This window comes from Uloborus diversus, chromosome 9, assembly GCF_026930045.1.
Source record: "Uloborus diversus isolate 005 chromosome 9, Udiv.v.3.1, whole genome shotgun sequence".
NCBI classification, from domain to species: Eukaryota; Metazoa; Arthropoda; class Arachnida; order Araneae; family Uloboridae; genus Uloborus; species Uloborus diversus.
This window is the reverse complement of record NC_072739.1, coordinates 28,683,681-28,698,572: the sequence shown is the minus strand read 5'-3', so window position 1 is coordinate 28,698,572 and position 14,892 is coordinate 28,683,681. Positions and strand designations below refer to the sequence as shown.

Sequence of the window (14,892 nt, the reverse complement as noted above, 5' to 3'; positions counted from 1 at the left end):
TTTCCTGACATTAAGATTGGGAAATCATCATTTGCAGCAATGAGACCTAGTTTTGTAAAACCATATAGAGGCATTCCCCAGAACATCTGTATTTGTCGATACCATGAAAATTTCGAAGAAATTTACAAAGCAATAGCAGAGGTATTACCCACCTTTAATGTAGGATCACCTAAGGATTTAATAGATTTTATTTGTTGTGATACATCTTCATTTGAGAGTATGAACTCTGAATGTGTGATTTGCGAAGATAATGTAAAAATACTTTTTGAAGAAGTAGATATCCAAAATGAAGAACAGCGTATTAGTTATTTTCAGTGGAAAATCATTGCTGGACGTTTTGAGAAGATAAAAGTAACTGAAACCATCATTAATGCTTTACATGATTTGAGAAAGCAATTGTACCCTTTTCTGCTTCATTTATTCACTCAATCCTCAACTCGGGCATATTTTCAGTATGCAAAGAGCAACACAAATACTGAAAGTATTGTGTTGCAAGTAGATTTTGCAGAAAACTATACCTGCCTTTATCAAGATGAGATCCAGTCTGCACACTGGTCAAATCCGCAAGTTACTGTTTTTACGGCAGTCATATGGTGTGAAAGTGGCCAAGTGAAATCGTATGCTATTGTTTCTGATAACATAACACATGATAGATTTTCTGTAAATGCATTTCTTCGCAAAATTTTAGAAGACCACCTTAAAGGAAACGCATCTGTAAAAAATGTAAGCATTTTTTCTGATGGTTGTGCAGCACAATTCAAACAAAAATACAATTTTTCTAACATGTCTTTGATTAAATCAGATTACAATTTGAACAAACTTAGTTGGACATTCTTTTCAACAGCGCATGGAAAAGGAGCTGTTGATGGAATTGGTACTGTTGTTAAAAGATACGTTTGGGGTGAAGTACGTGCTAAAAAAGGAATTGTAAGAAATGCTGCAGACTTCACAAAAATCGTTGATGGAAAAACAAAAGTCAATGTTATCCACATTTCAAACGAAGAAATCGAAACAGCCAAAGAACGTGTGTCACCTCAATGGGAAAAAGTAAAAAGTGTGAAAGGCACGCAAAAAATACATTTTGTTGAAGCAAGGCGCGATGCAATCCACTACAAGCCCTATCTGCAACATCACTCATTCATAAAATATAGATTTAATACCGAAAACATTGATGAAAAAAGTGACAATACTGATGATGACAGTGAGGTTTTACTTAGCTCAGAAGCAAAGAATGAGAAGCTGCAATGTGGTCAATGGGTATCTTTAACATATGATGGTGCATGTTTTTATGGCATGATAACTGCTGTTATGAATGAAGAATACCAGGTTAAGTGTTTGGTCCCAACAAAAATAAAAGGAGTTTTCAAGTTTGAGCCTGATGAGCACAGTATTTGGTACAAAAAAAAACCAAATTATAGCTAACGCTGATGCTCCCACCTTAATCAACTCTCGAGGATTTTATAGAATATAATTGTTTTATTATTTATTAAATTTTCCATGCCTTAAAATGTAATAAATGTTTAAAAGTTCTATTATATGAAAATAAATGTATGAAAGTATCAATTTAGTGTCTTAAAAGTGTATCAAATGTTACATTTGTCCAGAAATACTATTTTGGACAAATTGTCACAAGAGTAACGTCACAAGAGTAACTCTGTTTTTTACAAAAGCAAGTGCAATATGTTAACTTGTAATCAGATAACTTTTTTGCTACTATCCTTTTCAAGAGCAATAATACCTTTGGTAAATCTCTGAATTTCAATCTATTATTCCTGTACAATTCACAGGACTTGTAGCTCAAACTTAAAATTTGAAATTTGCCATTTCCATTGGTCACAAGAGTAACAAATGTTTAATCTTCTCCCAAGGGAAGCAAAATTTCTTAAATTATAATTCAAATATGTTTTTTTAAGCAAAACACACATGACTTTCTGAAATAATCCTGAATTTTAACCTAAATGTATAATGTGACATAATAATTGGAAATAACCACACAAATTTTCTCTGATGGTCACAAGAGTAACGGTGGACATACCCAACTATAAATGGTCCGTGTGCCCTAGGTATCTGATCCCCTGCCTCACAATTAAAAAAAAAGTGAATGTTAGAGGCAGAATTGACACTTGGATATTAAAAACTACTTTTTGAGGTGACAAGCCAAAAGCCGAATTAAAATGGCAAAACTCAAGGTTTAGAAAATCAGAGAAATTAGAAAGATTTCATAAAAATGAAGATATTTAATAATCCAAATGAACATTAGATTATGAGCTCTATTTTCAAAAACAACTTTGTAGCAATTTTTAAACTTGAATAGAAACTAAATACATTGTTAATTGCACTTGAATATGAGTACGCTACTGGAAAGTAAGATGTATCCTAATTCAATTGGATTCATTTACAGCAATGAGTTAAATATACCATAGGCTTCAACCGCATAAAATAACAGTTTTAAAGGTAATCATTATTTTGAAACTAAAATGGGGAAAAAAATTCCATACAAGCAATAATACAACAAGTAGATAATAACCAATCTTGAAAAGACATAAATAAATATATCAGCATTATATAGGTATCATTTTTCACAGAAAAATTGTTTTTTCCCACCAACTCGCGAATTTATGTTTTTAACCCAGTAAAATCTCGCAGTTTGATGCCAAAATTCTGTATTGCGTTTTAGCGAAGTAATATCTCACCGGTGTACGTTTGAATATTGCAAATCATACAACATCAATACATCATCAATGTACGTTTGAATATTCCAATCCATTCAAACATTGATTTTTTTTAAAAATGAATGATTCACGGATTACTATCAAGTCAAGCTACACCAAACATTATCGGAGATTTGTAAAAGTGATTTTTTGCGAACCACATAACATGAAAGCAAACATAAATTACGAAAGCACTTACTTCGCAGTAAGGATCATTTCCCTCTTTGCTTTTCTCTTTGAAGAGAGCAACAAGATCACTGCTACTTGGAAATTCCACCATTAAAAATGCTTCGAAATATATTACTATAAGGGATGAAATTTGAATAAACGCAAACAATTAATAAAAACGAATCTAAATAATAACGTTCCGTTCTTTCTGGCGCCTCGCCTAGGCGACTACCCGGGCGCAGTGTTTTGATGAGGTGTGGACACTGAGTCCCTACTCTCCATTATGCAGGACCGTAGCCTACGAGAATCTGTGCTGTTGATTGAAGAGCCTAGAATCCCTTCGAAAACGAGGGGCAGGGAATTTCGCCCCTAGATAGCGCTCATAGCGAGGCCAACAAAGCTCTCTGACAGGTAAACACAATGTGTTATGAACTGTCGAACTTATTAGATATATAATAAGTTTGACAGTTGCTATAATATGCATATTTTTTCAAATTTTCAACTTTCAACATCTAAGGCAACCCAGGTTAATCTCCCTTAACACCTGAAAATGAAAAATATTATCCTTTGAGTCACAATAGCGCGAGGAAAACAAACCTGGAAAATGAGATACGTTCCGGTCAAAGAATTAAAGTAATAATTTCAAACACAAAGAATGTCCTTGTTTTTCGTAAATTTTCGTTAAAAACTTCTTTTACTCTTCTCGGTGAATTTACCAGATAATATTTTATTTTCGCCAAATGTATTTTTATACTTGTAATACGATTTTTTTTGAGCAATCACGATTGCTTATTGTTCTCACTTGACAGTCCTTGATATTCCGGTTCCTTTTTCAGCTTGGACCAGGCCTGCAGCACCACCGTCCACCGGCGGCGGCGCGGCTGGTCCTATGCACTGTCCCCCGAAATCCACTTTTGCTGGGCGGTGGCGTCCATGTCCCACACACACGAACGCCTACACACACACACACGAACGCCTACACACACACACACACGAACGCCTACACACACGAACGCCTACACACACACACACACGAACGCCTACACAGACGCACACACGAACGCCTACACAGACGCACACACGAACGCCTACACACACACACGAACGCCTACACACACACACACACACGAACACCTACACGCACGTACACAACACTCACTCACACACATGCTCACCCACGCACCCACACACATGAGCCTACACAAACACACACGCTCGTGATTGCGAAAAACATAATTTGAATTCAAGATGCCAAAAATTCAAATTATTTTTTTTTTTTTTTAAGCATTCACGATTGCTTATTGTTCTCATTTGACAGTCCTTGACGTTGGGATTATTTTTCAGCTTGGACCAGCAGCACCACCGCCCACCGGCGCGGCGGCGGCACGGCTGCTCTGTTCCTGAGCACTGTCCCCCGGAATCCACTTCTGCTGGGCGGTGGCGTCCATGTCCTTCACGCATGCTCATACACACTCGCCAACGCGTGAGCGCCTTTACACACATACACAGGCCTACGTACACACACTTAAGCCTACACACACACAACCATACACACATAACCATCCAGGAGGAGGGACATGCTTGGGGGGGGAAGGCATTTCTAGAAACAATAACTCTAATGAGTAGGGTCTTGTCGCAACTCGTGATTGCGAAAAACATAATTTGAATTCAAAGTTTCAGAATTCAAATTAGATTTTTTTTTTTTTCTTTTCTTTTCACTTGGTAACATCTGGAGTTTTTTTTTTTTTTTTTTTTTCATTGGATGCTAAAACCTAACTTTCTGAAAGCAGTTTTCTTTAAACATATGAAATCCAGGGGTGCCCCCCCCCCCACGCTCACTAACAAATGTCACCCCCTCCCCCCAAAAATATTCTCGACCCTTTTTCCTTTCGTATTTTTGCTCTTTTTTTTAAAGTAAATTTGTTTTTTAAAAATATTTTATGATTATTTATTTTTAATTCTTATTATATTTTATTAGAAAAGTTCTGTGCTACACAAATGACATACACAGACGCACAAACTAACTAAATAAAAAAAGTATAAACAGTTTTTAAAAAATAATTTAAATCAAAAATTAATAAATTAAAACAAAAAAAATTAACTTTTAATTCCCCCGCCCCCATTTAGATGGCATTTATCTTAACCCGGATCCCCCCCACCCCGCTTTGAGTTTCACTGTCTGCTTTGTTCCACACTGAAATGAATTCTCTCAAGGTCATGCATCTTTTTATCAGAGCCATAAAATACTAGCTTTTGCTTATGATTTTTCAGTTAGTTATGTCTGGTTGCCAATGAGGAGAGGGGGTAGGTGTAGCACTGAGAACATTGAAAATTTTAGGGGGGGAGCAATTGAAGAAGGTTTTCGATCTCGTTTCATGCAGTTCCCCTTTTGGGGGGTGGAGGGAGCTCCGTGCAATTGTAAGGGTGCGTCATCGTTCTTGGGTGGATGGGCAACGTATCGCCCCTTCGAAAGCTAAGAAGACTCCTCAAAATGAAATTTAAAAAAAACTCTAAAATTACCCCCTATTAATTTTAGTGAAAAAGACTACCCTTGTACCCCCGTTTGCACTCAAACGAGAAATATCCCCCCCCCCTTAGGATGAAGGCACACACCTTCAAATGCAAAAAGCACTCCCCGTTAACGAGACTCCCCCCCCCCCAAGTGCGATTTTAAAATCTCCTAAAATCCCCTCCCCCCTTTTTATATCAATGGCGCAATCTCTGCCAGGAGTCCCCTTTCTCCACGACTCCTATTTTCTTTCCACACAGAAATGAACTCTCTCAAGGTCATGCGTCTTTTTATCAGAGCCATACAATACAAGCAAGTGCTTATGCCTTTTCAGATAGTCATTTAAAAAAAAAAAACCTTCAGAAAGTATTTTGATCAAAAAAAAAAACCCTCCAGAAGGTATTTCTGGCTGCGCTAGTGCCACAGTTCAAAGATTCATGTAAGGAAAAAAATGAAAAATCGAAATTTTGGTCGATTTTTCTCATTTTAAGACTCTATTGTAGCCTTAAACAATTTTTTTTTAGGATGGGGGGGGGCAGCTGCCTTCCCTTGCCCTTACCCCTTCTAGCAGCGGCCATGATGACCAATAAAATGAAGTTCCGAAACTTATATTGACTTCGAACTGCAATTCATTTTTCTGCTACGACTTCATATAGTTTTCTTTCATTATTTAGTATAAGCTTATTTTACGTATAAGAATTTTTTCGAAAGGCATTTGAAAAAATTTACCTTAAAATTTCTCTTTTTATACACTGCGTATGTACGGCGCAGGCTGCACCATTAAAATTTTTAGGGGGGGGGGTGCTCTGATGGATATTTTTCTCATTTGGGAAGGGGCTCTTGCTTTTTTTTGGGTGGGGGGGGAGTCTTTGTGATATTTAGGAGGTGTGTGCCCTTACTCTTAGAGGGGGTGAGCAGCCCTGGGTGCGCAGTGTCCGATTAAGTTATCTGGAACCTAGGTCAAACGCTCTTTCGAGACCCTTTTGTATTTAAGTCTAAACCTCACAACTTTTGTCGTTGGTTGAAACAGTTTAAGGCATTTGGAGGCCCCTAAAAAGTGAGGGCTCTATAGTTAGTCAGTCTATTCAGTAATCAGGCCCTGCGTGCGACCGGCATGTTAGCATATGCCCTTTGGTATAAAAAGGTTGGGGACCGCTGGTATCAGAGCCCAATCATTCTGATATTGGACATGGGGCACATTTCTATTTCAGGGCCCCCTAGAGCCCGACTAAGATTTTTGAAGACACTGGGCATGAAAGTCATTTTGTGCCCCCATTCCCCTATTTCCGCTTATTCTGAAGCTACTGAATATTTCGATACTTGCGTGTTAACACTACCATGCTAAATTTGGTGATACTTCATATCACAACATTTAAAAAGTAGAAGAGATATAGTACAAGGCGGGATTAAGCCAGCGCGGGGCCCGCAGCAAATGTTTCCAAGGGGCCCTCGTTTCGGAAGGATATAGTAAACAATATAGCACTTCTTCATGGAGACGGGAGGTGTACTTATAACATGCATGAATACCTGTATATAAATGTGGATATAGTTTTAGAGCTTTACGATGGTTATGATCCCTTTCTATTGCCCCTCGTCTTCCCGTCTCTACACGTTTTTAACTTTTAATTCCCAAAAAGTAATTTTTGGATGATATAAAGGGAGGGGGGTCCGGGGGTTTACCCCCGGAAAATTTTCGATAGTTCAATTCTAAAAACTCAATTCTAACGACCCCTGATCATATTAGGAAGAGAAGATTCGTAGGCCATTATTATTTGGAGAAACTGAAATCAAAGAACGCGATTGTATCCTATCTTAGGTAAGATCAAAGGAAAAAAAATTGGGTTCACAGCGACTCTCCAGGCATTTTTTTTAAATTGAAGCCTTAAATAAAACTGTAGATTATCATTAATGATGTTATAGAGAGAGGAAAGAGTGGTGTTCAAGGAGGTCCCATTGGAAAATTTATGAATTTATTATGTTATTAATCTAAAAACACAATTTTAAGCAAAAATTCTCGAAATTATATACTCTGAAATGGTATTTTTTTACGTTCTTTGGTGATTTTGGGGCGGAGTTCGCGAAAGCTTTCCCCTTGAAATTTCTCGGATGTGAAGTTGTGAAAACGTGATAGATAGTAGGCCATCGCGGGTTACATTTCGGTATGGGATGGGGTTCAGGAATTCTCCGAGGCAACTCGGAAAATTTTCGAAGTTTAAGTCTTAAAAGTACATTTTAGACCATTGTTAACAATGTTGGAGGTTGAGAGGTACGCTCCCATTGAAATTTTTAGAAATTATAGTCCAAAATACACATTTGTAGGCCTCCTTATTAGACGACGTTACAGGATGGAATCGGGCTCGGGATTACACCCATGGAAATTTTTCGAAACTGAAGTTCCAGAAAGCAGTTTTAGCGGGTTTTTGATTATGTTAAACAATTTTCTTCCTGAATTTTTCTGAATTTCAAGTTCGAATAAAAAAGTTTTCGGCTACCTTTGGTGATGCAAAAGAAAGAGGTTAGGTTCGGGGCATGGGTTGCAGCTTTTTAGTTCCCTCCCACTCAAAGGAAAAAATTAATAAAAAATTTTTGAAAAAAAAATAGAACCGACTTCAAATTTGCTCTAAAAAGTGAAAAATAATTTTATTCTTTAAACACCATCGATAATGCTTTTAAACATAATTTTTGAAGTTGGCGCAAAAACAAAACGTAAAATCCAGTGTAACCATGCTTCGTTCATATTTTTTTCAGAAAAGCATCCAAAGTTACGAACGAAACATTTATATCGTTATTCAAATATGTTGTCATCAATGCATACTTTTTGTGATAGTGAAGAAACTGGGCCTGGTTAAATTAATAGTTGTAGTTGAGTTATGGCTGTGAATGATTTTATCTATCGTTTTTGCGCCAACTTCAAAAATTATGTTTAAAAGCATTATCGATGGTGTTTAAAGAATAAAATTATTTTTCACTTTTTAGAGCAAATTTGAAGTCGGTTCTATTTTTTTTTTTTTTTTTTTACATATTTTTTTTTATTTCATTCTTTTTAGTGTAAATGTAGGTATTTCAGAAATAGTAAGAAGTTACCACCACGAAACTTCACTTTATTTTTTGCATAAAAATGCTCCATACTAAAAAAAAAAAAAAAACTATAAATACGCGTTAAACTTTAAGCGATTGGTACTAAAAACTTATCTTTGTTCCTCTTTGGAATTAATGCGTAGTTAATTTAATTATAAACATTTAAGTATTACGTTTTTCCTAACTAATTTACATTTCACAGCATTTAAGTTGCTCATGATGCAATTCTGTATTATTACTTAGCCCCCATCATTTGTTATTGGCATAGATGATAACGAAAAAAATACTACTGTAGTTGAGGCAAACCTAATGGTAGCATTGTGAAGGCTAAGCAGATCCTAATCACTGCATCACCTCGCTTCCAGGTTAGGTTTACCCCCACTATGGAGCAATAGCACTGAAGAAGGGAAGATTTCGATAATTCACATATTCTTACTATAAATCAGCAAGGTTACCAAAATAAAACTATTTACACCAAAAATGAGACGACAGCGCCAGATTCCCGATTATTATCGAAATATCCGTATCCCCCTGAAGAAACTTGATGCTTGCTTCAGAGAAGCTTTCATTCAAAATTATCATTACAATTACTATTAATGTTACTGTCGTATGGCACCAAACTTTCATAACAATGGGTTTTAAATTTAATCATTTAATAGGGAAATTGCATGAAACTTACGGTTTTTTGCCCAATACTTTTTTTCTAAAGGACAAATATGATCAAAACAAAGTAATGGGACCTAAGTTGAGCCATCCCCTATCCATTAAAAAAGAATCATCAAAATCGGTTCACTAGGTGAGACGCTGTGAGTGGACCAAAAAAAAAAAACATACAAACGGTATGAACTGATAACCGCCTCCTTTTTGAAGTCGGTTAGAAACGATATTTAGTCTTTCTTCTAGACATAATTATTTTAGTTCATCAAAAAATAATATTCTCTTAACAATTAATTTATTTCGCTCAGCATAAGTGTGAAGTCTCAGAATCTGTTTCTTTTCTTCTATCATGATCTCTTAATTTTGCTCATTGTTGTTTACAGTGCCAGATCTACGGGTTTCGTGTCACGAGCGGAAAATTTTGAAGGTGATAAATTGACATGAAGTTAAGCAACCAAAAAGAATTTAGGATGACTAATAATTACCTTTTCAGGACTCCAATTTCGAAAGCTTTAAGAAGAAAGCCACTTTTACACAATTTCTGGATGGTAACCCTTTCCCCTCTCTTGTCTATAACATCACCAAAGAGAGCCTTAAAATATGGTTTTAGGATTTGTGCTTTCAGAATTTCAGCATCCTCCTTCTCCTGCTATCAACAAAAATTGCTTAAATTTGAGCTTTTAGAGCCTAAATTCAGAAAAATTCCGGAGAAAACCCTTAAACCATCTCGATTTCAAAAAAATTCCAAAGGAGAATACACACCTACTTCCCTAGCTTCTCAACATTTGGGGGAAAAGGCTCCAAAGCATCACTCTTTACCTAAAGTTGGAACTAAAGATAGCTTGTGTCTTGAAGATTTCAGTTTCTAACATTTTGCGAAGCAAACCCATTTTGCGAAGCCCCCCCCCCCCATAACGTCTCCAGTGATAATCTAAACCCACGGTTTGAAACGAAGTTAAAATTGTTTCTGGGGGAGTTCAGACCCTTATCCCTTTCTCTAATCTTCCCACATAGCTTAAAATTTTGTTTTCAGCTATACCATGGGTCGATCCCTCAAACCTTTTCCTCCCAAAGATAGCCTGAAATTGACTTCAGTTTTGAGCACAATTTCAGAAAAGAACCCCTTTCCCTTTCTTCTATTGTTATGAAACAACTAAAACTTTCTTTTTTTTTTAGGCTTGAGTAGCTGAAAGTTTTAGGATCCTAACACCCTTAAATTAAGATGCCTTAAAATTGACTTCATTTTGAAAAAAGAAAAAAAAAAATCCAGAGAAAACCCAATTCTCCGTTCTCCAAACTTTGCCTAAAATTGTAATTTTTAGGTCAGTTTTGAAACTTTTCTGACCCAACACAGCTTTTCCTCCTTCCACTAAGAAAGATCAACTAAAACTGCATTTTTAAGACTTCAGCAGGGAGAAATTTCCGGAAAGCAATCTATCGAAAAAATAAGATTTTTAATTTACCTGAGCATTTAGAAAAGCTAAATCTAAGTAAAAAGAAAATGATAGAGAGAAATTTAAACGGATTAAAGTATAGAAAGTATTTTTTTTTTCTGGAATTTTTTCTCATGGCGCGGGGCCCCCTGAAGCGTGGGGCCCGTAGCATTTGCTACTTCTGCTCTATGGCTAATCCGGCCCTGATATAGTACACGATAATTAGACAAGATGCGGTTAAACATTGCCTGTTACAGTTTACCGTAAATATCAAAGTTAGCTATGATATAACTTTTAATAGTAAATACAGATCAAACTGGGAGTGGTTTTGGGATTTGCAAAGAGATCAAATTTTTAAGAGGAATTTTTATATGATATTTTTTCTTTGTCTTGGCATTTGCAAAAATATCAATGATATTATTGTTTTTAGATTCTGAGTGAAATCATTATTTATTTTTATTTAGCATGATAAATTAAGGGGATTTTGGGCCCCCTGAAATCTAAGAGGAGGGGGCCTGTGCCCCGCATTCCCCTGCGGTAATCAGGCTCTAGCTGGTATAATAGGGTTAAAAATATCTGAAACTCAAAAATGCTACTTAAATTATGAATTATTGTGTATTAAACTGTTTTGTATGTCCTCGTAATCTTCTACCATAGAAAGTGATGAATGACTGTCGAAAGCCAAATTTAATGCAATCGGATGTTTTTTTTTTTTTTTAAATTAGAGTTCTGAGCTGAATGGAGGATAAGGAAATACAAACTGCTTTCTTATATTCCTTCTAAATTGGGCAATCGAGTATTCGGATAAAAGAAAAGTTGATAACAAGTGTCTTCCCCACAACCTGCTTGTCGTTCATTGGGTGGTATGTTATTGAAAGAATTTCCCCGAAAAACCCACTGGCAATCGCTTTGTACTCTACTAGGCGTTCCTCCCTCGGCGTCAAAGCAAACACTAACCTTCAGAAAGGAAAAAGGAAAACAAAGAGGTTTGCAGTTGGAGAAACATGTGTTGTCTTTTAACAACTGAAATATCTTTGAAGATAGTAGCTCATGAGAGTTCGAATGTTTTTCGATATGTTTGGTTAGTTTTATTTAATCAGTACACAATTTTAAAATATCGATTGAGAATTACTTTACTTCATATTCACAAGTAATCCTTCAAAAGTGTGAATTACCGATTGGAATAAAACTTTGCACATCCTTTGGTGCAACACTTAAATATATTGAACATGTGTTTTTTTATCGGCAACAAACAGCTTTTAACGGGATGAAATTTACCCCTAAATATTGGATAGCTGGGAGATTAGAGGGTACAATACATTCTTTCACTTGTAATTTTAAATACTAAAATTCAAATAATGATTAGTAGTTTGAAAAAAACTAATTGTGCTCTTCTATCTTTTTCCACACAGAAATGAACTATCTCAAGGTCATACATCTTTTTATCAGAGTCGCTCATCTTGCACTATATAAAAAAGATAACATTTTTGGATAGTGTGGGATATGTTAGGAGAGGCCACTGGGGCTCATAACTGAGATTGCACTATAAAAAGTCTTCGAAAATTACCCACATCCCCTCCTCCGGAAAAAAATAAGATCAATGAGGCAGTCTGCGTTAATAACCCTCTTGCTTTTTGCCCTCATTTTAGAGGGTTTGGACAGCTTCGTTCCTTGGGAGTGTTTCATAGCAATTGAGAGGTCTGTATAGGGTGGATGGGCTTTGTAGTAGCAATAAAATAAGATTGAAAACCTTCTAAAATTCTAATTTTCTCCCCCCCCCTCCAAAAAAAGAAACAGTGGTGCGGTCTGTTTGTGTCAGAAATGCCTATGAAGGGGCACTCATGGTGCCATTTCCACCATTCTAATTTTGAAGGAGGATAATTTTATATGGAAGCTAATTCCATCGGTCCTGTGGGGGGGGGGGCGTTGGAATCCCTACGGCCATGTATATGTACAGAATAAAATTGCTAAATAGCATCACATCTTATGCTTTGGCATAGGCTTTCCTTTAAGCTGCAAAAATTAAAATGTATTTAAAATAAAAAATATTTGCACCTCTTTAAAAACATTCAATTTTAAGGGGGGGGGAGCAGGAGGGGGACGATAATCCAGCTAATTTAGTAGAGAGATTTTATAGTTGCTTTTCAGTTTCTCCTACCCTCTGAAATAGCGGACTTATCTAGATAATCGAAATTTTCATTTTTAGTGAGAATCCAAGTCAATCAGGGGTGCCCCCTCCACTCCTTAAAAAAAAAAAAAAAAAAAAAAAAAAAAATCTCGACCCTCTGTTCTTTTTTTGTAGCTCATGTTTTTTACTTCCTTTTACAAAAAAGGAAGTATTGTATTCGCGAAAAAATTTTCACTCAAAAATCGCCCTTAATTTCCATTTTGCTCACCCCCAAATGAATGTTGAGTTTTTTTTTCGATTCGACCACATGCGGAAAAGTGCCTAAGAATGTATAGACACGCGAAATATCCATTTTGACCATCACCGAGGTAATTACAACGACTTTTCTCGTGACGTCTGTATGTATGTGCGTATGTGTGTATGTGCGTATGTGCGTATGTATCTCGCATAACTCAAAAATGGTATGTCCTAGAAAGTTGAAATTTGGTACATAGACTCGTAGTGGGGTCTAGTTGTGCACCTCCCCTTTTGGTTGCTTTCGGATGTTCCTAAGGGGGTCTTTTGCACCTTTTTGGGGGGAAATCATTGTTAATTTCGATGTAAACTCAAGTGGCGTTATAATTTGTCGGACACTTGGCGATATATCGCCAGTCTTTTGGTCGCCAACTTGGCGACAAATTTGGCGGAGTTTTTTTTTTTGGTTTCAATTTGGCCATTGTTGGTGATATTTAGAGAATAAATATTGAATCACATTAAAATAGCGAATAATGGTGAAATGACATTAAATTGGAGTAAAAGGAAGTCATGTGATGCACACATCAGCTCGTTTCTGTTTATTTATTTATTTATTTATTTGAATATTTTTATTTGCTTACCTATTTATTTTTAATTATTATTATAATTATTACTTTATTCGAAAAGTTCTGTGCCAATGACATGACCCTATATACCCGCACACACACGCAAACTAAAAAGTTAAATGAAATAAAATGTAATCTATAAAATAAAATAAATTAAAAAAATAAAATAGAGTAATAAATAAATAAAAATAATTTAAAAAATCCCCCCCGAATGCCAATTACAATTAATATGACTAAAATACGCAGTTGAAATTATCTATATTCGCTTTGCTCCCAAAGAAAAAATTTATACTTTAAAAATCAGGTCACTAGAGCCAAATTATCAATAAATTGGGAAATTGAAGTAAATGTCAATTATCAATTTTTTGAAATTTCATGTTTTAACTTAAAATATGTTTTCCAATTTAAATATGCGGCTGCCCTCCCTTGCCGCCCTCTAGATACGCCCATAGTAATAATGCAATTCGATTTTAAATATGTTTTTTATTTTACGTATTTTAAAAATGTGTAACAGGGTTGGGTCCGATAAAACATTTCCTTTGAAGCACTATTTAAAACTTATTATGAACATTATTTGGTATTTTTTGAATTTGAATACGAGTCTTCCGACTTCTATAAATTATGGAGGGCTGCGATTATTTCACGCCTTGCCTCTGCTACTAATATGTGATGTGTCTCTTAAAAAGTTCCTCAGAAGTAGCCAGAACCAGGTCCAACCGCCAAAGAGTTTACTAAAACGATGTTCTTAAAAATTCAGATACAAGCGTTGACAAACAAGCGGTTTAGGAAGATTGGGCGCCGCAGATTGGGCGCCGTAAATTGGGCGCCGCATATTGGGCGCCGGGAACTTTGGGCGCTAGGAACTTTGGGCGCCGAGCATTTTGGCCGCCGGAAACTTTGGGCTCCGAGCATTTTGGGTGCCGGAAACTTTGGGCGCCGAGCACTTTTGGCGCCAGGAACTTTGGGCGCCGAGCATTTTTAGCGCCGGGAACTTTGGGCGCCGAGCATATTGTGCCAAATATTCCCGGGGCCCGAAATGCTCGGCGCCCAATGTTTCCGGCGTCCAAAATGCTCGGCGCCCAATGTTCCAGGCGGCGAATTTTGAAACGCTCTCAATGCTTGCGTTCGACGAGCTCAACCGGTAGCTACCGGTTAACCGATTACGTGACATCTAATGATCACGTGCTTCAATCAACTAATCAACAGCTTAATACGGTAACCGGTAGATGATAGAACGCAGCGGTTAGCAGCCGGTTACTCAGTGATCGACCGATTAGGATCGTCAAACAAAAACAATTACATTGCATTGGCGAAACGAGAAATGAAAACGAGCGCGTTCTATTAAACA

At 36.6% G+C, this 14,892-nt stretch overlaps 1 protein-coding gene across 1 annotated transcript in view; it reads right to left on the bottom strand.

The window, feature by feature from the left end:
- The window catches only part of LOC129229521 (uroporphyrinogen-III synthase-like), a 55,631-nt gene extending 52,524 nt beyond the window's left edge, over window positions 1-3,107 (bottom strand). Inside the window, exon 1 of the mRNA XM_054863841.1 lies at window positions 2,911-3,107. Coding sequence (XP_054719816.1) covers window positions 2,911-2,991 — 81 coding nt within the window. The 5' untranslated portion in view covers window positions 2,992-3,107. The remainder of the gene's footprint in view (window positions 1-2,910) is intronic.
- Window positions 3,108-14,892: the final 11,785 nt, after the last annotated feature.